General features: G+C 47.1%; 1 protein-coding gene and 1 long non-coding RNA gene across 2 annotated transcripts in view; one reads left to right on the top strand and one right to left on the bottom strand.

Moving 5' to 3' along the window:
• LOC142728038 (EGF domain-specific O-linked N-acetylglucosamine transferase-like) overlaps positions 1–23412 on the bottom strand; it is a 62764-nt gene extending 39352 nt beyond the window's left edge. Inside the window, exons 1-5 of the mRNA XM_075849078.1 lie at positions 23320–23412; positions 21270–21482; positions 19135–19235; positions 10682–10790; positions 10517–10611 (exon numbers count right to left, since the gene is read on the bottom strand). Of these exons, the coding sequence (XP_075705193.1) occupies positions 10517–10611; positions 10682–10790; positions 19135–19235; positions 21270–21482; positions 23320–23376 (575 nt within the window). The 5' untranslated portion in view covers positions 23377–23412. The remainder of the gene's footprint in view (positions 1–10516; positions 10612–10681; positions 10791–19134; positions 19236–21269; positions 21483–23319) is intronic.
• LOC142728045 (uncharacterized) lies at positions 114–9244 on the top strand. Its single transcript, XR_012877447.1, has 3 exons — positions 114–195; positions 1667–1778; positions 9184–9244. It is a non-coding gene; the product is annotated as an uncharacterized LOC142728045 (long non-coding RNA).
• Positions 23413–24525: the final 1113 nt, after the last annotated feature.

The raw sequence follows: 24525 nt of genomic DNA on the forward strand, positions 1-24525 counted from the left end.
GGTGTGCGACATGGTGCTGCATCCTCCCACCATGTAGGGGGCGCAACTGTGCCAGCCGTGCTTTGGACTCTATATTCTCTGCTCCTCGTTACACACGCTGAGGAAGCAGAGGAAGCAGAGGAAGCAAGTCCAGAGCCGAGGAGGAAGCTCCGCCCACAGTCCGACCTGCAAGAAACCTGTGCAGCTGGAGAGATGGTAAGTTCCTGTGAGTGTGTATATATGTATACGTGCCTTGTGTCTGACTGTCTGTCTATGTGTGTGTATATATGTGTCTCTATATGTATACATGGTGTGTGTGAGTATATATATGTGTCTGTATATGCATACATGCCTTGTGTGTGTGTGTGTGTGTGTGTGTGTGTGTGTGTGTGTGTGTGTGTGTGTATATATATATATGTGTCTGTATATGTTAACATGCTTTATGTGTCTCTATATGTATACATGCTTTGTGTGTGTGTGTGTGTGTGTGTGTGTGTGTATATATGTGTCTGTATATGTATACATGCCTTGGGTCCGTCTATGTGTGTATATATGTGTTGGTATGTGTATACATGCCTTGTGTCTCTCTGTCTGTCTGTCTGTCTGTATATGTGTGTGTGTGTTTATATATATATATATATATATATATGTGTCTGTATATGTTAACATGCTTTATGTCTGTGTGTGTGTGTGTGTGTGTGTGTGTGTGTGTGTGTGTATATATGTGTGTATATATATATATGTGTATATTTGCCTGCATTTGTAGAGGGCAGCAATAGAGTCCCCCGCACAGTGCGCCATCCAACCTAATCCCGGCCGGTAATATAATTTAAAAAAAACAGACATAAGAAAACATTTTTTATTGAAATAAAAACTCCCCCGCACAACCCTCTTTCACCATTTTATTTTAAAAAAAAAACGTACATTATCGAAGTAGTCCAACTAATCCATGACTGAGGCTGGGTTCACACGACCTATTTTCAGGCGTAAACGAGGCGTATTATGCCTCGTTTTACGTCTGAAAATAGGGCTCCATTACGTCGGTAAACATCTGCCCATTCATTTGAATGGGTTTGCCGACGTACTGTGCAGACGACCTGTAATTTACGCGTCGTCGTTTGACAGCTGTCAAACTACGACGCGTAAAATGACTGCCTCGTCAAAAGAAGTGCAGGACACTTCTTTGGTTGTTTTTGGAGCCGTTTTCTCATAGACTCCAATGAAAACAGCTCCAAAAACGGACGTAAAAAATGTGCGAAAACGCCGCGAAAAACGCGAGTTGCTCAAAAAACGTCTGAAAATCCGGGGCTGTTTTCCCTTGAAAACAGCTCGGTATTTTCAGACGTTTTTGGTCACTACGTGTGCACATACCCTTAGTCTAAATGGTCCAGCCGAACATAGCAAAAAAATAAAAGTTAGCAGTATTACAAATATAAAACCTATACTTTTTTCTCCCCTGCGCCACAATAGAAACTAGAGGTCAAGGAAAAATAATTTCCCTTCATGTAACTCTGCTTCCTGTCAACTGAAAAGTTAGCCGCCAGAGGGAAAAAATGTTTCCCCATTGTGGAGTACAAGAAAGTCTAATTCCCAGGTGGGGCTTTCTTGTACTCATCGGGGAAACATTTTTACTTCTGACAGATGATTTTTCCGTTGACAGGTTGTGTTTTTTCCACCCCTGCCCTAGATTTCAATCCTACATCCGCCCCTGTGTGCAGAATATCACAAGTTCACAACAGAGCTTGCAGCGGAGAAGCGCACGCCCCTGCGGACCACGATACAGAGAGCGCGTCTAACGAGTGAGTATGGCAACTCTGCACCTCTCCTCGGCCTCCACATGTTATTGGATGAGAGGAGGAGGAGAAGGGCGGACTGTGGCTGATAACATTCACTACTGGTATATACTTATATCTGCGGTATATTCACTGCTGCTATATATGGATCTGTGCGGTATATACACTGCTGCTATATATGGATCTGTGCGGTATATTCACTGCTGCTATATATGGATCTGTGCGGTATATTCACTGCTGCTATATATGGATCAGAGCGGTATATTCACTGCTGCTATATATGGATCTGTGCGGTATATACACTGCTGCTATATATGGATCTGTGCGGTATATACACTGCTGCTATATATGGATCTGTGCGGTATATTCACTGCTGCTATATATGGATCTGTGCGGTATATTCACTGCTGCTATATATGGATCTGTGCGGTATATACACTGCTGGTATATATTTATATGTGCGGTATATTCACTGCTGCTATATATGGATCAGAGCGGTATATACACTGCTGCTATATATGGATCTGTGCGGTATATACACTGCTGCTATATATGGATCTGTGCGGTATATTCACTGCTGCTATATATGGATCTGTGCGGTATATACACTGCTGGTATATATTTATATGTGCGGTATATTCACTGCTGCTATATATGGATCAGAGCGGTATATACACTGCTGCTATATATGGATCTGTGCGGTATATACACTGCTGCTATATATGGATCTGTGCGGTATATTCACTGCTGCTATATATGGATCTGTGCGGTATATACACTGCTGGTATATATTTATATGTGCGGTATATTCACTGCTGCTATATATGGATCAGAGCGGTATATACACTGCTGCTATATATGGATCTGTGCGGTATATACACTGCTGCTATATATGGATCTGTGCGGTATATTCACTGCTGCTATATATGGATCAGAGCGGTATATACACTGCTGCTATATATGGATCAGAGCGGTATATACACTGCTGGTATATATTTATATGTGCGGTATATACACTGCTGCTATATATGGATCTGTGCGGTATATACACTGCTGCTATATATGGATCTGTGCGGTATATACACTGCTGCTATATATGGATCAGAGCGGTATATTCACTGCTGCTATATATGGATCTGTGCGGTATATTCACTGCTGCTATATATGGATCTGTGCGGTATATTCACTGCTGCTATATATGGATCTGTGCGGTATATTCACTGCTGCTATATATGGATCTGTGCGGTATATACACTGCTGCTATATATGGATCTGTGCGGTATATACACTGCTGCTATATATGGATCTGTGCGGTATATACACTGCTGCTATATATGGATCTGTGCGGTATATTCACTGCTGCTATATATGGATCTGTGCGGTATATACACTGCTGCTATATATTGATCTGTGCGGTATATACACTGCTGGTACATATTTATTTATAGGTTGTGCGCAGTTTATTTTTTGCTTTGCTTCTGTTCCATATGCCTTTTTTTTTAAATATACATTTTTGCCCCTTGCAGTTAAAGGGGTTGTTCCAAGATTAAATGTTACCCCCTGTCTACAGGACAGGACATAACATGCTGATCGGTGGGGGTCTGACCACTGGGACCCCCACTGATAACTGGAACGGTGGTCCCTTGTACCCCTGAGTAACTGGAGCGGCAGGGTGTATGCTTGACCTGCAGCGTCATTAACTCAGGGGTACGAGGGACCCCCACTGATCAGCATGTTATCTCCTATCCTGTAGAGAGGGGATAACATTTAATATTGGGACAACCCCTTTAAAGAGGCTCTGTCACCAGATTTTGCAACCCCTATCTGCTATTGCAGCAGATCGGCGCTGCAATATGACAAATTTTTATATTTATGCAAATGAGGCTTTCTAAAGTACAACTGGGCGTGTTTAAAGTAAAAGTACAACTGGGCGTGTATTATGTGCGTACATCGGGGCGTTTTTACTTCTTTTACTAGCTGGGCGTTGTGAATGGGAGTGTATGATGCTGACGAATCAGCATCATCCACTTCTCTTCACAACGCCCAGCTTCTGGCTGTTCACAGACACACAGCGTGTCCTCGCGAGATCACGCTGTGACGTCACTCACTTCCTGCCCCAGGTCCTGCATCGTGTCGGACGAGCGAGGACACATCGGCACCAGAGGCTACAGTTGATTCTGCAGCAGCATCAGCGTTTGCAGGTAAGTAGCTACATCGACTTACCTGCAAACGCCGATGCTGTTGCAGAATCAACTGTAGCCTCTGGTGCCGATGTGTCCTCGCTCGTCCGACACGATGCAGGACCTGGGGCAGGAAGTGAGTGACGTCACAGCGTGATCTCGCGAGAACACGCTGTGTGTCTGTGCACTGCCAGAAGCTGGGCGTTGTGAAGAGAAGTGGATGATGCTGATTCGTCAGCATCATTCACTTCTATACAAAACGCCCAGCTAGTAAAAGAAGTAAAAACGCCCCGATGTAACACACACAATACACGCCCAGTTGTACTTTTACTGTAAACACGCCCAGTTGTACTTTAGAAAGCCTCATTTGCATAAATATAAAAACGGTCATAACTTGGCCAAAAATGCTCGTTTTAAAAATAAAAAAAACGTTACTCTTGTCTACATTGCAGCGCCGATCTGCTGCAATAGGAGATAGGGGTTGCAAAATCTGGTGACAGAGCCTCTTTAAGATCTGAACATGCAGTGAATAGTTTTCAGATTATATTACTGGCTCAATGATCACATTCATTCCTAGTCTGGTCTGTGCAGTTTCGGTTTACAAATATTACGGATTGGTAGTACAGATCCAATAGACGTGGACAGAAAGCAAGTGCAGCATGCGTTACTATACTGACTGTAAAGTGCCGCATGTGTTACTATACTGACTGTAAAGTGCCGCATGTGTTACTATACTGACTGTAAAGTGCCGCATGTATTACTATACTGACTGTAAAGTGCCGCATGTGTTACTATACTGACTGTAAAGTGCCGCATGTGTTACTATACTGACTGTAAAGTGCCGCGTGTGTTACTATACTGACTGTAAAGTGCCGCATGTGTTACTATACTGACTGTAAAGTGCCGCATGTGTTCCTATACTGACTGTAAAGTGCCGCATGTGTTCCTATACTGACTGTAAAGTGCCGCTTGTGTTACTATACTGACTGTAAAGTGCCGCATGTGTTCCTATACTGACTGTAAAGTGCCGCGTGTGTTACTATACTGACTGTAAAGTGCCGCATATGTTCCTATACTGACTGTAAAATGCCGCATGTGTTACTATACTGACTGTAAAGTGCCGCATGTGTTACTATACTGACTGTAAAGTGCTGCATGTGTTACTATACTGACAGTAAAGTGCTGCATGTGTTACTATACTGACTGTAAAGTGCCGCATGTGTTACTATACTGACAGTAAAGTGCCGCATGTGTTACTATACTGACTGTAAAGTGCAGCGTGCGTTACTATACTGACTGTAAAGTGCCGCATGTGTTACTATACTGACAGTAAAGTGCCGCATGTGTTACTATACTGACTGTAAAGTGCAGCGTGCGTTACTATACTGACTGTAAAGTGCTGCATGTTACTATACTGACTGTAAAGTGCAGCGTGCGTTACTATACTGACTGTAAAGTGCAGCGTGCGTTACTATACTGACTGTAAAGTGCAGCGTGCGTTACTATACTGACTGTAAAGTGCAGCGTGCGTTACTATACTGACTGTAAAGTGCCGCATGTGTTACTATACTGACTGTAAAGTGCAGCGTGCGTTACTATACTGACTGTAAAGTGCCGCATGTGTTACTATACTGACTGTAAAGTGCAGCGTGCGTTACTATACTGACTGTAAAGTGCCGCATGTTACTATACTGACTGTAAAGTGCAGCGTGCGTTACTATACTGACTGTAAAGTGCAGCATGCGTTACTATACTGACTGTAAAGTGCCGCATGTTACTATACTGACTGTAAAGTGCAGCGTGCGTTACTATACTGACTGTAAAGTGCAGCATGCGTTACTATACTGACTGTAAAGTGCCGCATGTTACTATACTGACTGTAAAGTGCAGCGTGCGTTACTATACTGACTGTAAAGTGCAGCATGCGTTACTATACTGACTGTAAAGTGCAGCGTGCGTTACTATACTGACTGTAAAGTGCAGCGTGCGTTACTATACTGACTGTAAAGTGCCGCATGTGTTACTATACTGACTGTAAAGTGCAGCGTGCGTTACTATACTGACTGTAAAGTGCAGCGTGCGTTACTATACTGACTGTAAAGTGCCGCATGTGTTACTATACTGACTGTAAAGTGCAGCGTGCTTTACTATACTGACTGTAAAGTGCAGCGTGCGTTACTATACTGACTGTAAAGTGCAGCATGCGTTACTATACTGACTGTAAAGTGCAGTGTGCGTTACTATACTGACTGTAAAGTGCAGCGTGCGTTACTATACTGACTGTAAAGTGCAGCGTGCGTTACTATACTGACTGTAAAGTGCAGCGTGCGTTACTATACTGACTGTAAAGTGCAGCGTGTGTTACTATACTGACTGTAAAGTGCAGCGTGCGTTACTATACTGACTGTAAAGTGCCGCATGTGTTACTATACTGACTGTAAAGTGCAGCGTGCGTTACTATACTGACTGTAAAGTGCCGCATGTTACTATACTGACTGTAAAGTGCAGCGTGTGTTACTATACTGACTGTAAAGTGCAGCATGCGTTACTATACTGACTGTAAAGTGCAGCGTGCGTTACTATACTGACTGTAAAGTGCCGCATGTGCTACTATACTGACTGTAAAGTGCAGCGTGCGTTACTATACTGACTGTAAAGTGCAGCGTGCGTTACTTTACTGACTGTAAAGTGCCGCATGCGTTACTTTACTGACTGTAAAGTGCCGCATGCGTTACTATACTGACTGTAAAGTGCAGCGTGCGTTACTATACTGACTGTAAAGTGCAGCGTGCGTTACTATACTGACTGTAAAGTGCAGCGTGTGTTACTATACTGACTGTAAAGTGCAGCGTGCGTTACTTTACTGACTGTAAAGTGCCGCATGCGTTACTTTACTGACTGTAAAGTGCAGCGTGCGTTACTATACTGACTGTAAAGTGCAGCGTGCGTTACTATACTGACTGTAAAGTGCCGCATGTGTTACTATACTGACTGTAAAGTGCCGCGTGTTTTACTATACTGACTGTAAAGTGCCGCATGTATTACTATACTGACTGTAAAGAGCAGCATGTGTTACTATACTGACTGTAAAGTGCCGCGTATGTTACTATACTGACTGTAAAGAGCAGCGTGCATTACTATACTGACTGTAAAGTGCCGTGTGTGTTACTATACTGACTGTAAAGTGCTGCATGTGTTACTATACTGACTGTAAAGTGCCGTGTGTGTTACTATACTGACTGTAAAGTGCTGCATGTGTTACTATACTGACTGTAAAGTGCAGCGTGCGTTACTATACTGACTGTAAAGTGCCGCATGTGTTACTATACTGACTGTAAAGTGCAGCATGTTACTATACTGACTGTAAAGTGCCGCATGTGTTACTATACTGACTGTAAAGTGCAGCATGTTACTATACTGACTGTAAAGTGCCGCATGTGTTACTATACTGACTGTAAAGTGCAGCGTGCGTTACTATACTGACTGTAAAGTGCCGCATGTGTTACTATACTGACTGTAAAGTGCAGCATGTGTTACTATACTGACTGTAAAGTGCAGCATGTGTTACTATACTGACTGTAAAGTGCAGCATGTGTTACTATACTGACTGTAAAGTGCCGCATGTGTTACTATACTGACTGTAAAGTGCAGCGTGCGTTACTATACTGACTGTAAAGTGCAGCGTGCGTTACTATACTGACTGTAAAGTGCAGCGTGCGTTACTATACTGACTGTAAAGTGCCGCATGTGTTACTATACTGACTGTAAAGTGCTGCATGTGTTACTATACTGACTGTAAAGTGCTGCATGTGTTACTATACTGACTCTAAAGTGCCGCATGTGTTACTATACTGACTGTAAAGTGCCGCATGTGTTACTATACTGACTGTAAAGTGCAGCATGTGTTACTATACTGACTGTAAAGTGCAGCATGTGTTACTATACTGACTGTAAAGTGCAGCATGTGTTACTATACTGACTGTAAAGTGCCGCATGTGTTACTATACTGACTGTAAAGTGCAGCGTGCGTTACTATACTGACTGTAAAGTGCAGCGTGCGTTACTATACTGACTGTAAAGTGCAGCGTGCGTTACTATACTGACTGTAAAGTGCCGCATGTGTTACTATACTGACTGTAAAGTGCCGCATGTGTTACTATACTGACTGTAAAGTGCAGCATGTGTTACTATACTGACTGTAAAGTGCAGCATGTGTTACTATACTGACTGTAAAGTGCAGCATGTGTTACTATACTGACTGTAAAGTGCCGCATGTGTTACTATACTGACTGTAAAGTGCAGCGTGCGTTACTATACTGACTGTAAAGTGCAGCGTGCGTTACTATACTGACTGTAAAGTGCCGCATGTGTTACTATACTGACTGTAAAGTGCTGCATGTGTTACTATACTGACTGTAAAGTGCTGCATGTGTTACTATACTGACTCTAAAGTGCCGCATGTGTTACTATACTGACTGTAAAGTGCCGCATGTGTTACTATACTGACTGTAAAGTGCCGCATGTGTTACTATACTGACTGTAAAGTGCCGCGTGTGTTACTATACTGACTGTAAAGTGCCGCATGTGTTACTATACTGACTGTAAAGTGCCGCGTGTGTTACTATACTGACTGTAAAGTGCCGCAGTGTGTTACTATACTGACTGTAAAGAGCCATTAAAGGAGCCCTGACACAAGTTTGAACACTGACATTGTTCTTTCATTTTTGTGTTTGAATTTTGGATACACGTTGCCCTGGTCATTTTACTAGTATTTATAGCTGGGGCAATATAGGGATATTTACTACACAATTGCCTGTAGCATTATGAGACCTTGCAGTTTATAACGATGTTCAATAAGGGCCTGTTCACATCACCGTTCGATTCCGTTCCGTAGTCGACTCCGCTATTGATTCCGTCGGAAAACCGGAAACCAGCCGGATTGGTGACGAACGGAAGCCATTAGCGATGTTTCCATCAACATTGAGATCAATGGTGACTGAAACGGAAGCTGTGCTGTCACTTTCACTTTCCGTTGCGGGGTTCACCCGACAGAACCTCGGAACGGAAGCGAACGGTGATGTGAACAGGCCCTAATGTATTTTTTTGTTCACACAGCTTTAATTTTCTTGTTTCGTTTTACAAGTTGTTTCTTACTTACAATTTTTTATTTTTTTTTGTGGAGGGGGGCGGGGGGGGGGGGGGGGCGGGCGCCATTTATATTTTCGCCTCAGGCAGCAGGAAAGCTAGAATCGGCCCTGCCCTTCATTCCCAGATACCACACTGCTGTCCCGTAGAAACAACTGATGAAGAATCGATCCTGTTGCGCGGACCAGTTCCTAATCCGTCAGTGGTAATCGCTAATTGTCATGTGAAGACAGAGCAGCTCAGACTTGTGAATAATGCAAGTGTATGGGCGCTGCTGCGGGCACAGTTATGGGGGAACTGAAGCTTGACCTGTTATGGAGGCATAAAGCTGGCCATACATATGCAATAGATGTTGGCAGAGTGTTTGTTTGGCCAACAGCTATTTCACCTGATCCCACTATAAAATGATTTTTGTGCCGGTTTATTTAAATGGGGAGAGGGGGAAGAAACCGCGGCAAGATCTCTCTAACAGCGGCTTATCCCCCAGGAGAACAGAGGATCGGCATGTTTAGTCTCCATACTACAGAGATCATTGGGCAATTACATTTATAATGAAAAGTTAAAAACAATCTATTATACTTTATGTTTTAACCACCTACCATTTAAGATCTCTGCTTGCTTAAAGTAATTGGAAATATTGCTTATAATCAGAGGCTGAATCTGTCTTGATCACGCCCTGCACACACATTCATGGATCATTAATAGAGGGGGCACGGATAGGCTGAGGGGATATATTCACACATGGCAGATTTGTTGTAGAAATTTCTGACAATGTCCCGTTCATCTGAATGGGGCTTGCAAAAAATCTGCCGTGTGTGAATAAACCATTAATGGGCTATGTATCTTTGTTTGCCATTCAGTGACAGCAATCACAGATCTTAAAAATGGTAAGAAATTGAGGCACTGAACACATTGTTAGGTTACATAACTTTTAATTATACAGTGAATGAGATTTTTATAGAAAACTGGAAACCCTATTTAGAAAGGGGTTGCTTTGGAGAACGCCAAGGGACCAAAGTGAATAAGCGGATTACGGGGCGTCCAGTGGCAGCACCCCCAGATATCAGCTGTAATCCGAGAGGGAACCTGGAGGAAAGTGTTCAATTTCCCTGCAGCGCCACTACAGGAGAAATGAAGCATTATACACAGTTCCCAATTAAATAAATGGTCTGTCTGTGAAATGCGTTGTTGTGCTGGGTCCTCCAGTGAGGGACGCTCTTTGAAGCCGCTTAACGCTCTGGCTAATAGACGAGGATCCTGAATGAGGGACTACACCAATAACTCAGAATTCCCTAATAAAGTAATTAAAAATATATATATATATATTTTTTAAAACAGACATCCCCTTCAATGTGTTTAAATATTATTTTTAATATTATTGTCAACTGGACCAATAGTTCAATATGAAGCACTACAGACCTGTCTTGTGGTCGTCTAGGATTTCGTAAGTCCAAATAAAGGTTGGTGGCTCGGCAGTGCAGGAGGTGGCAGGAACAGGCCAAGAGAGAGTCTCCCTGTAATAAAGAGACATGTCAGACAATCTGGATTACCAGTCAGAAGAAGCAACGCACAAGACAGACCGACCTGCTCACGTGGATGACAGAAGACTTGTGCTTCAGCCAAACGCTCCATAACGTAACCAAAGTCTGCCTGTCTCCAAAATACTTCTTGAGCGCCTTCCAAGTTCTTTGCCCTAGGGGAACAAGATCACATCAATCATGGCATAACGACTGGAGTCATTACTTGTTATACATATTTCTTACATGCCAAGATATCTGCACCAACATCTCTACTGAGCATCTTCTAGCGACCCTATAAACACTGTACTAATGGCTGCAATAATGCCCACAAGATGGCCAGAGGGCTGGAGAATAACTTGCCAAATAGACCTTTCACTGTCTCAGTCTCTCCTGAATGATTACAGAAGTTGCCACCAGGGGGAGCTGGATGCAGTTGTAATCATACAGTTCCCAATGACTTCAATAGGAGCTTTATAAATTTGTACACCGTGAGCTCCTTCTAGTGGCAGCTGAAAGCAGCCAGAATGTTATCATTTAAAGGGAACCTGTCATCTACATTATGCTGCTCACTTAGGGCATCATAATGTACTGACAGACACACTGATTTCTGCTGTCTGTCACTTATTTGCTAAAGTGAAGCTGTTTTGAAGAACTTCACCACCGCTATAGAAAAGACACCATTATTTACGAGCTGCTGCTACCTCCGCCCACTCGCGCCTGATTGACAGATTTCTACCTAGAAGGCCCTGTTCACACAGAGTTTTTTTTGCAGGTGGAAAAATCTGCCTCAAAATTCCTACTGAAAATTTGAGGCAGATTTTGACGTGCCGGCATAACACTTGCCGCAGTTTTTGCTGCGTTTTTCGGCCGCGGCCATTAAGCGCCATGATGTCAATGGGAGGTCAGAGGTGGAAACGCCTAAAGAAAGGGCATGACGGTTCTTTTTCCCGAGAGCGCTTTTTTCTGCTCTCCTCCCATTAAAATCAATGGGAGCCGTTTTCCGAAGCGGTTTCTGCGTCAAAAACCGCGCCAAAAAACTCCATGTGAACTTGGTCTTACTGTGCATGGGTAAAATGTAACACAAAATGGTAGTGACACAGTTACGTCACCACCGTAGATCACCCGGAATGTAGCCATTACTGCCCAAGACCACCACAGATTATACGGCTATATTCTGCAGACCCTATTGTATATGAGTGGCACTCTGCATGGTACTACATTGTACAGGTGGCACTAATCTGGCATTGATGGCGCTACCATCATGGGCACTCTAGCTCTTACTGATTTATTTGTGTGCTGTATAGCGAGATTATATATTTCTAAAGTGCGTCTGTCGCCAAAATGCAGTTTTCCTATGGCTTTGGGGCAATCATTATAGAGTCATATGATAAATATATCCTGCACCATGTGACTGGGATTTTCTTGTGTCTATCAAGTGTCTGTGCGCTCCGCGTAACATGTAAAAATCCCCCCTCCTTTACAAAATCATGTGTACACCCCCGATACAGATATTTAGGCTTTTATATTTGCCCTTTAAGATTCCAGTATCCAGACCTTTAGTTGAAAATGAAGAGATTCTAGAGATCATTTTTATTACATGTTACTAAAGAAGAGGCCATACTGAAGAGAAAAGAAAGGAATAAGGGGAGGCCTCCATGACTAAAATAGATGGGAGGGACACAGAGTTGGCTGGCCTATGAGAGACCAAGGATGGGGACAGCAGGAGGGCTTGGGGGAGGAGGGGTGGGGATTGAAGGGGATGTACCTGTTTCCTGTTTGTGCTCTCCCTCTCTTCGCCAGGACACAGAAGCAGGAACATGTTCACCATCCCTGCTGTGTCTGACGAGGAGGCGATGGAGTTGCTGCGGGCCGCGGCGGCCTCTCAAGGTCCGGGATGGCTCGGAGCACGAGTGGCGACGCTGCTGCAGGGACAAGCGGGCGCTCCGGACCAGGATCGGGCAGAATCGTCCGGAGCGGGCGTGGCGCGGTCCACCATGCCGGCGGTCTCAGGGCCACTGGAGCAGGCAGAGGTCCAGGACCGGCGTTCCAGAGGGACGGGCAAGAGAAGAGGAGCCCCCGTCTCCCCCGTGACTCAGGCCAGGGCCGGCACTTCCGGAGTGACACGCAGCACGAGGCGCTCGCGCCCGCCCGCCCGCACGGCTGAGTCCGGAGGACATTCCGCGGGAGCGGCGGTGCAAGAGGAGCCCCTCGGTGGACCCTTCAGGCCAGACACCAGGGCGGCCTGCCGCTGCCCTCCCATCTGGTCCTGGGAGGAATCCCAAAACGCGGCAGCGCCCAGCGGCAGCGCCCAGCGGCAGCGATGAGGAAGACGAGGCCTTCACTTCCGGCCACACCACCTCCTTCGGTACGTGGCGGAAGGGCAACGGCGACCCTGCACGGCGATGTGCCAGCCGGAGGGTCGGCTCATGGCAGCAACGAGCGGGCGGTGGATGTGGACAGGAGCGGAGGGTGCAGGATGAGGTCGGTGGTGAGAGTGCCAGGGACGGAACAGCGGGAGGCTGGTTCAGCAGGACGGCTGCGGCAGGAGCTGGAGCTCGGCCAGACGGATGATGCGATGTCGCCCCCCCCTTTTCTCGGACGGAACTTGGAATTCCCCGTGCACACATTGCCAATGCGGACAGCGCCAGAGGGAGTCCGGAGCATTGGAGGACGGTGAGCGGCAGGCCTCTGCACGTGGACATGGGGGTCCGGCTGACGGGTTCACAGCCCCTGGGCAGCCTGGTGAGTTGACACCTACGTTACCTTTTCCAGCTTTATTGATGTCGGGTATCGGTGTAGAGGGTGTAGCGTCGGCTAACGTCGCGGCGGAGTCAAGGGCCCCGGGGTTACAGGCGGGTGCAGGGGGGGATAGTTTGACGGAGTTAGTGGGTTGTTTAAAGGCGTTGGTGGGGCGGCTAGGAGGTTTCCCTTCCCAGGAACAGGCAGGCGTGGCGTCGGCCGCGGTGTGGGGGGGCAGTGTTGGTAGTGCCCCGGTTATGCAATCCGGAGGGGGGCTAGCCACGGGGGCAGCGGTGGCAGTGGCGGCGGCGGTTCAAACAGACTCGCCAAAAGAGGTAGATAGGGTGCGGCTGGATGATCGCGCGCGCGGGGAGGTGTACGTATGTTATGAGGGCCCGTTAGGCGCGCATTTGAAGCAGGAAGTTAAAGAAAAGATTTGGAAAGATGAGTACGTGGAGATTTTTTCGTTGCTTTCGCTGGAGAAGTTTAATTTGGATAAGGTGAAGCGGGATGAAACCAAAAAGGATGAGGAGGAAATGAGACGGTACAGGTTGATTCCAAAAACATTCGTCAATTGAATGCAGGCTTCTGCAATTTTGGCGAGTGTTATTGGAGAAAAGGCGCCAGAAAATTGTTCCGGCTTATTCTGTTACTTGGACGCGGTGGGGGAGGTGCATCGGGTTTATGGGGGACAGGCTTGGCTTCGTTACGACGAACAGTTTCGGCAGCGGAAGGCGGTGCGGCCGAATATACGGTGGGATCATAAGGACATAGCCTTATGGCTGAAGGTGACGGCACTTTATAAGCAAGGGCAGTCCTTTCCTGGGAGCGGGAACGCAGCAGGAACTTCCGGCGGGAATAGTCCGGCCTCAGGTTCCAAATTTGGAACGTGTTGGCAGTTCAACGAGGGGCAGTGTAAATTTGGAGCAGCGTGTAAATTCAAGCATGTGTGTTCACACTGCAGCGGGCAGTCGCATGGAGCGTCAAAATGTTTTAAAAAGGGGAAACGACAGGGGGGAGTTAGCGGTGCGGCTGGTCATGGGGGAGACTCCGGTGAAGCTCATAAAGATGGCCCCCTTTCTAAGTAGATACACTAACAAGGAGGGGGCGCGGTTGATTAGTTTAGGTTTTAGTTCTGGTTTTGTTATTCCGCCCCCTTCGTACGAGGTCCCGTTCACTCAGCGCAACCTTAAGTTGGCATATCAGCAGGCGGCCGTAGTCTCGGAGAAACTTAGGAAGGAGATTGATCTGGGCAGAATGGCGGGCCCTTTTAGCATGATCCCAGTTCCGGGTTTGGTGGTGTCACCGTTAGGAGTGGTTCCGAAACGGGAAGGTAACAAATTTAGGCTCATTCAGCATTTGTCCTTCCCAAAAGGGGCGTCGGTTAATGATGGCATTGACCCAGATCTCTGTTCCGTGGTATACACGTCATTTGATGCGGCGGTAGCGTTAGTACGAGGTTACGGAAGAGGAGCTCTGATGGCAAAAAACGATATTCAAACGGCGTTCCGTTTATTGCCGGTCCACCCGGACAGCCAGCGGTTGCTGGGGTGTTACTGGGAAGGAGGTTACTACATCGATCGGTGCCTTCCCATGGGTTGCTCGTTGTCGTGCGCGTACTTTGAGGTTTTTAGTTCTTTTTTGGAATGGGTAGTTAGGGAGGTCGCTGGGGTGGAATCGGTTATTCACTACCTCGACAATTTCTTGTGTGTTGGCCCGGCGCATTCGGGGGTTTGCGCGAATTTACTTGAGGCGGTCAACTGGGTGTCGCGGGAGTTCGGGGTCCCCTTGGCTGTGGAAAAAACTGAAGGTCCAGTGACGACCATTTGTTTTTTGGGAATTACAATAGATTCTGTGGCAATGGAGTGCAGATTGCCTGAGGATAAGTTGGGGGATCTGCGGTTAGTAGTGGAGCGAGCGTGTCGGATTAAGAAAATTACACTACGGGAATTGCAGTCCTTATTGGGGAAGTTTAATTTTGCTTGCCGCATCATGCCAATGGGGAGGGTGTTTTGTCGGCGGTTGGCGGGGGTGGGGGAACCCCACCATTTCATTCGTATGACGGCGGAGCACAGGGAGGATTTGCGGGTCTGGCTCCATTTTCTGGCACAGTATAACAGTCTCTCGCTGTGGATGTCACGGGCGCTGGATAGCTTCGATTTGGAATTGTTCACTGATGCGTCCGGGGCGGTGGGGTTCGGAGCATTCTTCAAAGGGCAGTGGTGCGCAGGAAAATGGCCGGTTGAGTGGGTAGAGACGGGTTTGACACGTAACTTGGCCCTACTCGAACTGTTTCCCATCGTGGTGGCAGTCACCATTTGGGGAGACAGGTTCCGGGATAAGAAAGTGCGTTTTCATTGCGATAATCTGGGGGTGGTGATGGCTATAAATAATACGTCGACGTCGTCCCCTCCAGTGGTTCGCTTGTTGCGTCAGTTGGTGCTTGCTTTTTGGAGTTTAAATGCGTGGGTGGTGGTGGTGCATGTTCCTGGGGCGGAGAATTGTATTGCTGATGCGCTTTCTCGCTCGCAGTGGGATCGTGTCCGTCAGCTGGTCCCGGACGCGGAGTTAACGGGGGTGGAATGTCCCAGTCATCAGTGGGAGCTGGTATCCGGGCGGCAGGTGCATTGATAAAGAGGTCGTTGGCCAGCGCTACGTGGTCATCTTATTCTGCTGGATGGAGGCAATGGGAAGAGTGGGTGAGATCGTTGGGTGATGTGTGCTCTGATGAGGATAGGGTGGTGGCTTTGTTGTTTTGGTTGGGAGACGCGTTTGCCCGGGGTTGCACGGTCGCTAAGGTTAATCGCTTCGTGGCGGCCATTGCTTTCGGTTGTAAATTACGGGGATTTGTGGACATCATGAAGCGTTTTTTGGTGGGCCAGGCATTGAGGGGGTTGAGACGGGGTGTAGTGGTTAGGGATAGGAGGCGTCCCGTGTCTTTTCAATTGTTGTGCTCATTGGAGGTGGTGGTGGTTCATTCAGAGTACGAGAGCAAGCTTTTTCGGTTGGCTTTCGCGTTAGCCTTCTTCGGAGCTTTTCGGGTGGGGGAATTGGTTTCGCCTAGTTCGGTAAAAGCGGGGGGGGGGGGGGGTTGCTGCAGGATAATGTCGATTTGTATGAAGACAGGGTGGAGATAGTGCTGCGACGGTCGAAAACCGATCAGAGGGGGGTAGGACGTCGGGTGGTTTTGTTTGCGGTCACCGGAAATCCGGTTTGTCCAGTGTTGTGTCTCAAGGAGTACTTAGAGGGCTTAGATCTCTCGGATGCGCCGTTGCTGCGGCATGTGGATGGCAAGTTTTTGTCGCGGTATCAGTTCATCTCGGTTTTCAGAAAATGTCTGGTGGCTAGCGGGGTGCAGGCGGAGCAGTATTCGTCTCATTCTTTCCGGATTGGGGCAGCGACGGAGGCGGTGAGATGGGGTTTGGATGAGGCAGGCGTGCGGCGGATAGGGCGCTGGGAGTCTGCGCGTTTCCGTTCTTATGTTCGCTTGCACATGTTGTGATATGGTATTGTGTAACATGTTCCGGGTGTGTGCGTTCCGCCTGAGTAATAATTTTGCGCAGCAACGAGTGGTGGTGCGTGTATGTTCTCCATTTGTTTTGCAGGCCGTGACTCATGTATGGTGTGGATTATGGGACACTCCTTTGTGTACTGGGGTGCCCTTCGCGCGGATGTACGGCCGGACGGTCGACAGCTCAGGATTCCGCGGGAGGCGGCGGTCTTGCGGTGGATGGGTATACTGGGAATGACATGGAACAGGGTGTTGCCGGAGTTTCATAATTTTGTATTGCTTGATAGGGCACCTGAGGTGCTGGTGTTGCATGTGGGAGGCAACGATTTGGGCCTGCGCCCTTTCAGGGAGTTAGTAAGGGATGTCAAGCATGATTTGCTTTGTTTATGGGCAACTTATCCGAAGTTGGTGACGGTGTGGTCTGAGATGGTCCCTAGGAAGAGCTGGCGGATGGCTCGTTCGATGGCAAAGATTAATAAGGCTCGCATTAAGACTAACAGGGCTATATCGAGTTTTGTGGCGGGTAATGGTGGAGTTGCGGTGCGCCACTGGGACCTGGAGGCTGGGACAGGCAGGTATTGGAGAGAGGATGGTGTGCATCTCAATGATGTGGGGATGGACATGTAGAGTCTGGCGTTGACTGATGGAATTGAGCGAGCGGTGGGAGTGTGGAGGAGCTCGCAGGCGTGAGGTGGTCAAGGCCTGTTTCGCTTTGGAGTCCTTGAAGTAGGTCGTAAAAAGTGGTGGGGGGGAATGCATCACGGGATGCACCCCCAATTTGTCGGCTTCTTAGGGTGTTACCCCTTTTGAAAGCTGGGTTATATATATGGTGGTCATCTGCAAAAAGGTAATTTGGTGCCCCCGGGCCGGGTTACGGCTGGGGGTAAGGTATTTGTGGGCAGATGGCCAAAATTAAGTATCGGTGGCTTCAAGGACTTGCCCCTGTCATTCTGGTTGGTTTATAATGTTATGACCCTGATAGGGTCGCAGTGGGTTATTTAATGTTATGATGAATCCCCTTTTTTGGGGATTCAAAAGTTATGGTATTTAAATTTATTGTTATTTAAATAATAAACGGCTGCTGTGGCCATTAAAATCCAACTCTGTTTCAGTGTCTGCTTTGGGAGGGTAGATTTACATAAGGGGAGAAGCGCCTCGACTTATTTGAGTCAAGAAGAGGCCGTACTGAAGAGAAAAGAAAGGAATAAGGGGAGGCCTCCATGACTAAAATAGATGGGAGGGACACAGAGTTAGCTGGCCTATGAGAGACCAAGGATGGGGACAGCAGGAGGGCTTGGGGGAGGAGGGGTGGGGATTGAAGGGGATGTACCTGTTTCCTGTTTGTGCTCTCCCTCTCTTCGCCAGGACACAGAAGCAGGAACATGTTCCCGCCCGCCCGCCCGCCCTGATGTGGATCGGTTGACCGCGGCAAGAGGTTGCTGCGGGTGGTGGTTTTTCTCGTCAAAGTTTATTTGCCTATTAACATTTATCTTTGGGGGTGGTTAATTTTGTCATTGCAGCTGCGGGGGGAGTCCTTGAAGTAGGTCGTAAAAAGTGGTGGGGGGGAATGCATCACGGGATGCACCCCCAATTTGTCGGCTTCTTAGGGTGTTACCCCTTTTGAAAGCTGGGTTATATATATATGGTGGTCATCTGCAAAAGGTAATTGGTGCCCCCGGGCCGGGTTTCGGCTGGGGGTAAGGTATTTGTGGGCAGATGGCCAAAATTAAGTATCGGTGGCTTCAAGGACTTACCCCTGTCATTCTGGTTGGTTTATAATGTTATGACCCTGATAGGGTCGCAGTGGGTTATTTAATGTTATGATGAATCCCCTTTTTTGGGGATTCAAAAGTTATGGTATTTAAATTTATTGTTATTTAAATAATAAACGGCTGCTGTGGCCTTTAAAATCCAACTCTGTTTCAGTGTCTGCTTTGGGAGGGTAGATTTACATAAGGGGAGAAGCGACTCGACTTATTTGAGTCATGAAACAAAAGTTATAAAATAGTGTCTCGGGCCCCATGTACATGACCGTGCCCGTAATCACGGTCTGAAATTTGCAGGCCGTGGTCCATTATAAAGTATGGGAGCACGGTACGTAAAATAAAAAAATAGGACATGTTTTATGGAAGGTTTCTACGGCACGGACATTGTCCCGTAAATATATGGGAAGGTGTCCGTCGGCCATAGAAATGAATGGGTCCGTAATTACGGATGAAATGTACGGTCGTGTGCATGGAGCCTTAGGATGTAAAACAAGCACATACCAACCAGCGTCGACCTGGTCACAGACCGGATAACTGAACCTGCGCTCCTTCCTGCACGACTTCTCATAACCCCAGCAGGAATCTAGTTGTGTCAGGAATTCCTAAAATGTACAAAGGTACAAAACCCTTCATGAGCTGAGAGAGAAAAATCACAGACTGATTTCTAAGGATCCTGGTCTCTCCTTGTCTACAAGCACACATTACCTGTAAGAAGCCTTTTTACATGTTCTCCACTGTGTACAGATGTAGCCACGTTTATCTTGACTGATAACTTGCTGCAGTGTGAGCTCACACAACAAAACCATTGAAAAGGTAAAGTAAGGGTATGTGCACACGACCTCTTTTCAGACGTAATGGAGGCGTTTTACGAATTACGCCTGAAAAGATGGCTCCAATACGTCGGCAAACATCTGCCCATTGCTTGCAATGGGTCTTATGATGTTCTGTGCAGACGAGCTGTCATCTTACGGCGCGTAAAATGACGGCTCGTCAAAAGAAGTGCAGGACACTTCTTGGGACGTTTTTGGAGCCGTTTTCTCATAGTCTCTATTGAAAAAAGCTCCAAAAACGGCCGTAGAAAATGCAGCGAAAAACGCGAGTTGCTCAAAAAACATTTGAAAATCAGGGGCTGTTTTCCCTTGAAAACAGCTCCGTATTTTCAGACGTATTTTGTTAAACGTGTGAACATACCCTTAAACTGTCTTGCCACTGTGTATTTAACGCGTTAAAAGTCAAGATAAAGACGGCTACATCTGTATACAGACCACATAAAGCACAAATGGCGTCATGTATGGGACAGCAAACTCCCCCGACTGCTCCATAACCTTGGATGCTGAAACAGCCACCAGGTGCATGTTTACTGCTATAGGGAAAAGAGATAAGCGGCAACTAAACAACCGTTTACTATACTGTTTATCTCCAAGGAACAAAGGATTGAAAGATACCCAATCCCTGTTTCTCAACAGAACAGTTAGGCCTGTTCACATCAGCGTTGCTTTCTGTTGAGGGGTTCCGTTCCGGGCCGTGTTGCCATTTTACAGCCGATTTTGTATCCGTTTTATTCCCTGTCCGTTTTAAAATCGGATGAATTTCAGTTGTAATTTTTTTGCCACACACTTCCCTCTGTAGGTAATGCCACACAGACACCCTTGTAGCTATTGCCACACAGCCCCCTGTAGGTAATGCCACACAGCCCTTCTGTAAGCAATGCCACACAGCCCCCCTGTCGGCAGTGCCACACAACCCCCCTGTCGGCAGTGCCACACAACCCCCCCTGTCGGCAGTGCCACACAGACCCCCTGTCGGCAGTGCCACACAGCCCCCCTGTCGGCAGTGCCACACAGCCCCCCTGTCGGCAGTGCCACACAGCCCCCCTGTCGGTAATGCCACACAGCCCCCCTGTCGGTAATGCCACACAGCCCCCTTGTACATATAGTCACCCCCCATAGATGGCACCCCCCCTACTTTCATGTAGGGGACGGCTCCAGGAGATGTCCCTCACTTCACTGTCCATATATGGACAGTGAAGTGAGGGACTTCTCCTGGATCGGAATCCCCGGCCACAGCGGTGGGGATTCCGCTTCAGAAGTCCCTGACGTCAGGTGTCCATATATGGACAGTGAAGGCAGGTAGTTCTCCTGGAGCGGAATCCCCGACCACATCGCAGGGGATTCCGCTTCAGAAGTCTGTGGCGTCACTATGTCCATATATGGACACAGTGAAATCACGGACTGCTCCTGGAGCAGAATCCCCAATCCCCGGCCACAACGTTGCCGAAGCTGTGGCCGGGGATTGGGGATTCCGCTCCTACAGGAAGCAAAAAAAAAAACCTTCTCCCCACAGTGCGAAGTGCATGTGAGGAGGAGGAGGAGAGAGCGAGCAACGGAAGACACGGCCATCACTTGTAGCACATTCAAGTGATGGCCGTGTATAACCCGGCTACATAGACTTCTATGGGAGCCGGGTGGCCGGGTGAACGGCCGAAAATAGGGCATGTCCCATTTATTGACGGCCGGCAAAAAATTGGTCGTGTGAATAGACCCATTAGGGGTCTATCGTTCCTACTGCGGCCGTGTAACGGCCGGAAAACCCTGTCGTGTGATTAAGGTCTTAGGCTTAGGTATGGTAGGACTTACTCTAAAAGGACAGTGGGGGTCCTGACTGCAGGATCTGGACATATCCTGGTTATTGTGCAAGAAGTAGGGTAAGTGCCCGGCTGGTAGATTGATCTTCTGATAAAACAGGGAAGAGACATTCTGGTCTGCAGAGACAATCAGGCTTTGAGCAGCAAGGTTTACTATGTGTAGTAATAGTCCAGAGATTGTATAGACCATGACAGCGCTCAGCTTCTGGAAATAAAACACAACGCAAAACATTAAGAAAAAATGAAGAATACACAAATGGAAAATAAAGGTTCCCTGATGATAGTCTGATGACATGATACCCCCAGCGACCTGCTCAAATCTTGTGGGAAACGGTCAGGAAGTGTTCAATTTCCCTGCAGCACCACCACTGGGTAAATGAGGCATTACACAGTTTCCATTGAAGTCAATGAGCTGTCTGTGTAATGCAGGAACGTGCCGGGTCCTCCAGACCTAGAAACGCTCTCTGCAGTCGCTCAACTCTGGCTAATAGATGCGGGTCCTGAGAGGAGGTTAATCTTCTATTAACTTAGAACTCCTTGATACAGTATTTATAAAATTGTCTCATCACAGTCAATCCCCTGTATTATGAGAGCCACGGCGGTAATCCAGCGATCGCCATGGGTCCGTCTCCAGGGACCCCAGTCACATTCAGCTAGTTTACAATTGGCTACTCATTTTTCCTGCAGCAGCCACTACAGGGAGAATGTGGTATTACATTCCAGCTATTCTGATAACTATCCTATACATTTGAATTGCCGCCATATATTACTACATTCTCCGTAGGCAAAACATGCGGCTGTCCCACCACTCCCCCCAGACATAACAGCTGATCGCTGGGGGTTCGAGCAGCTAGACCAATGGCTCCCTCCTTCTGAGGAGGGGTTGGGACACACTTGTCTGGTGAGTTACCTTTATATCTTGAGGCCAATAAAAAACTATAATGCGGAAGTTAATAGAAAATTTGCCAAGTCACTTCTGACATTGTTCGGCCATGGTTAAGGGGGGGGGGGGTACCCATTTTCAAATGTTAAGGATATGTTCACACACTGTGTTTTCGGGCATATTTCGGGGTGTAAATTCCTTGAAATATGCCTGAAAAACGGTAGCTAAACCCCTACAAACTGCTTTTCGTTCAGACGGGGCATTTTTTATGCCGCCGTTTTAAAGAATGGTGTGTAAAAAAAATGGCGCGTAAAAAGAATGCGGGTATGTTCACACAGCCTATTTTCAGCAGAAAATATGGAGGCTGAACGCCTCAAAACATCTACCCATTGATTTCAATGGGAAAAACAGCGTTTTGTTCCCACAGGACGTTTTTTTACGCACCGTTTGTAAAAACGGCACGTAAAAAAACGCCCTGTAAAAAAGAAGGGGATGTTACTTCTTGAGTAGTTTTTCATTGGGTCAATAGAAAAACCGCTCCAAAATACGGCCGCAATAAACGCATCAAATAACGCTTGATGCATAAAAAACGACTGAAAATTAGAGGCAGTTTTCCCTTGAAAACAGCTCCGTATATTACAGCCGTTTTTTGTTAAGCGTGTGAACATAGCCTGAGCTGTCACTTCTTGAGCTCCGTCATTTTCAGCTGTTTTTGATTCTGCATGTGAACATACCCGGAGGCTACGTTCACACGCTAAACAAAATACGGCTGTAAAATACGGGGCTGTTTTCAAGAGAAAACACCCACTGATTTTCAGCCGTTTTTTAAACCAGAAACGTTTTCAAGGCGTTTTTTGGAGCAGTTTTTCTATTGAGAATGAAAAATGGCTCAAGAAATGACATGCACTTCTTTTTTACGGGGAGTTTTTTTTACGTAGTAACGGAACACCTCTGGGTTTTGCACTAGCGTGGGACATGTTATCTAGAGACACTTGTCAAACATGTCTTATAAACAACACAGAAAACGTCATCATTAACATTATTACACGCCATAAACGATGCTGTATCGTCACTTTCCGCAATTGTACCCATCTATATAACACTACTGAGTGATGCACTTTTTAATTCTCTGGTAAAAAAAAATCTAGTTCAGAGAGACCTGCAGGATCTGCTGGGATTTGTAGTCCCCATTGCAGGGCGCACAAGTGGAGACCATATTGAGGATTTATCCAAACTGCTGCAACACAAAAGTGGAGTAATTGTCCTTAGCAACCAATCAGGTTGCTGTTTTCATTTTCCAAAGCCTCTCTGAAAAATAAGAGCTGGAATCCGATTGGTTGCTATGGGCAACTACACTTTTACATTGCATCAGTTATAAATCAACCCCCCCCCCAAATAATCCTGTACTCCGCAACCTGAAACTACAACTCTCAGCCTTCAGCTGTCAGAGCACGCTGGGAGTTGTAGTTTCGCCACAGTCTGACAGCCACAAGTTGCAAATGAATAAATACAGCGACACTGTTGACGCTATGAGGATGTATCATGGCTGTGATCCCTTCATCCATTATTCTCTTACCCGGGTCCAGCTGTTCAGTGTCCGGCCGCATCACCCCTCAGTCTCCGGCTTGCTGTGTAGCAGGAGGCAGGGCCGGCTCTAGTCTCCGCCGGAAACCCGGGGCGGTGATAGGGAGGAGGGTAGTCACCCATTGGGAGGGTGCGGAGGAGACTCGCCTCGTGTGTAGTGACGGGTGTGTTGCGGTATAGGAGCAAGGACAGGGACGGTGCCCATAAGAGCGGAGAGCAGGGAGTACCCGGCACAGTCGGGGGGGCACGGCACAGATGGCAGAATACCCTCCCTTTACCGTGTGCATCCAGTGTAGTGCTCCCCAGTGGCGTAACTACCGCCGTAGCAGCAGTAGCGGCTGCTACGGGGCCCGCGGCATGAGGGGGCACCCACCATGGCCGGAGGCTCCGCTAGCAGCCGCTATGGCTGCTACAGCGGGACGCCACTGAACACTACGGCAGAGCGGGGAGGTATCTCCCCGCTCTGCCATTAAGGGGTTCAAATCTGCACTTAACCGTCATTGCTATTTGTGTTGGGACTGGTATCCCTAAATATTGCACTACTTCTGCTATGGTTATGGGACTGTTACTTACCATTAGATTTTATTATTTACTTCCTATTACTTCTCTGTTTGGGAGGCTACCTCCTACCATTGTTCATATATCTCTGTAACAATTTCTACAGTTTGACTTTATTGTATTGCACTGCGTGCAAACTTTTGCAGTTTTGTGAAAATGTTTTATCTGCTCTGTTTAATTTCTAATAAAAAATTTGGATAACGAAAAAAATATATATTGTATT

Source organism: Rhinoderma darwinii, unplaced genomic scaffold (assembly GCF_050947455.1).
Source record: "Rhinoderma darwinii isolate aRhiDar2 unplaced genomic scaffold, aRhiDar2.hap1 Scaffold_66, whole genome shotgun sequence".
Lineage (NCBI taxonomy): Eukaryota > Metazoa > Chordata > Amphibia > Anura > Rhinodermatidae > Rhinoderma > Rhinoderma darwinii.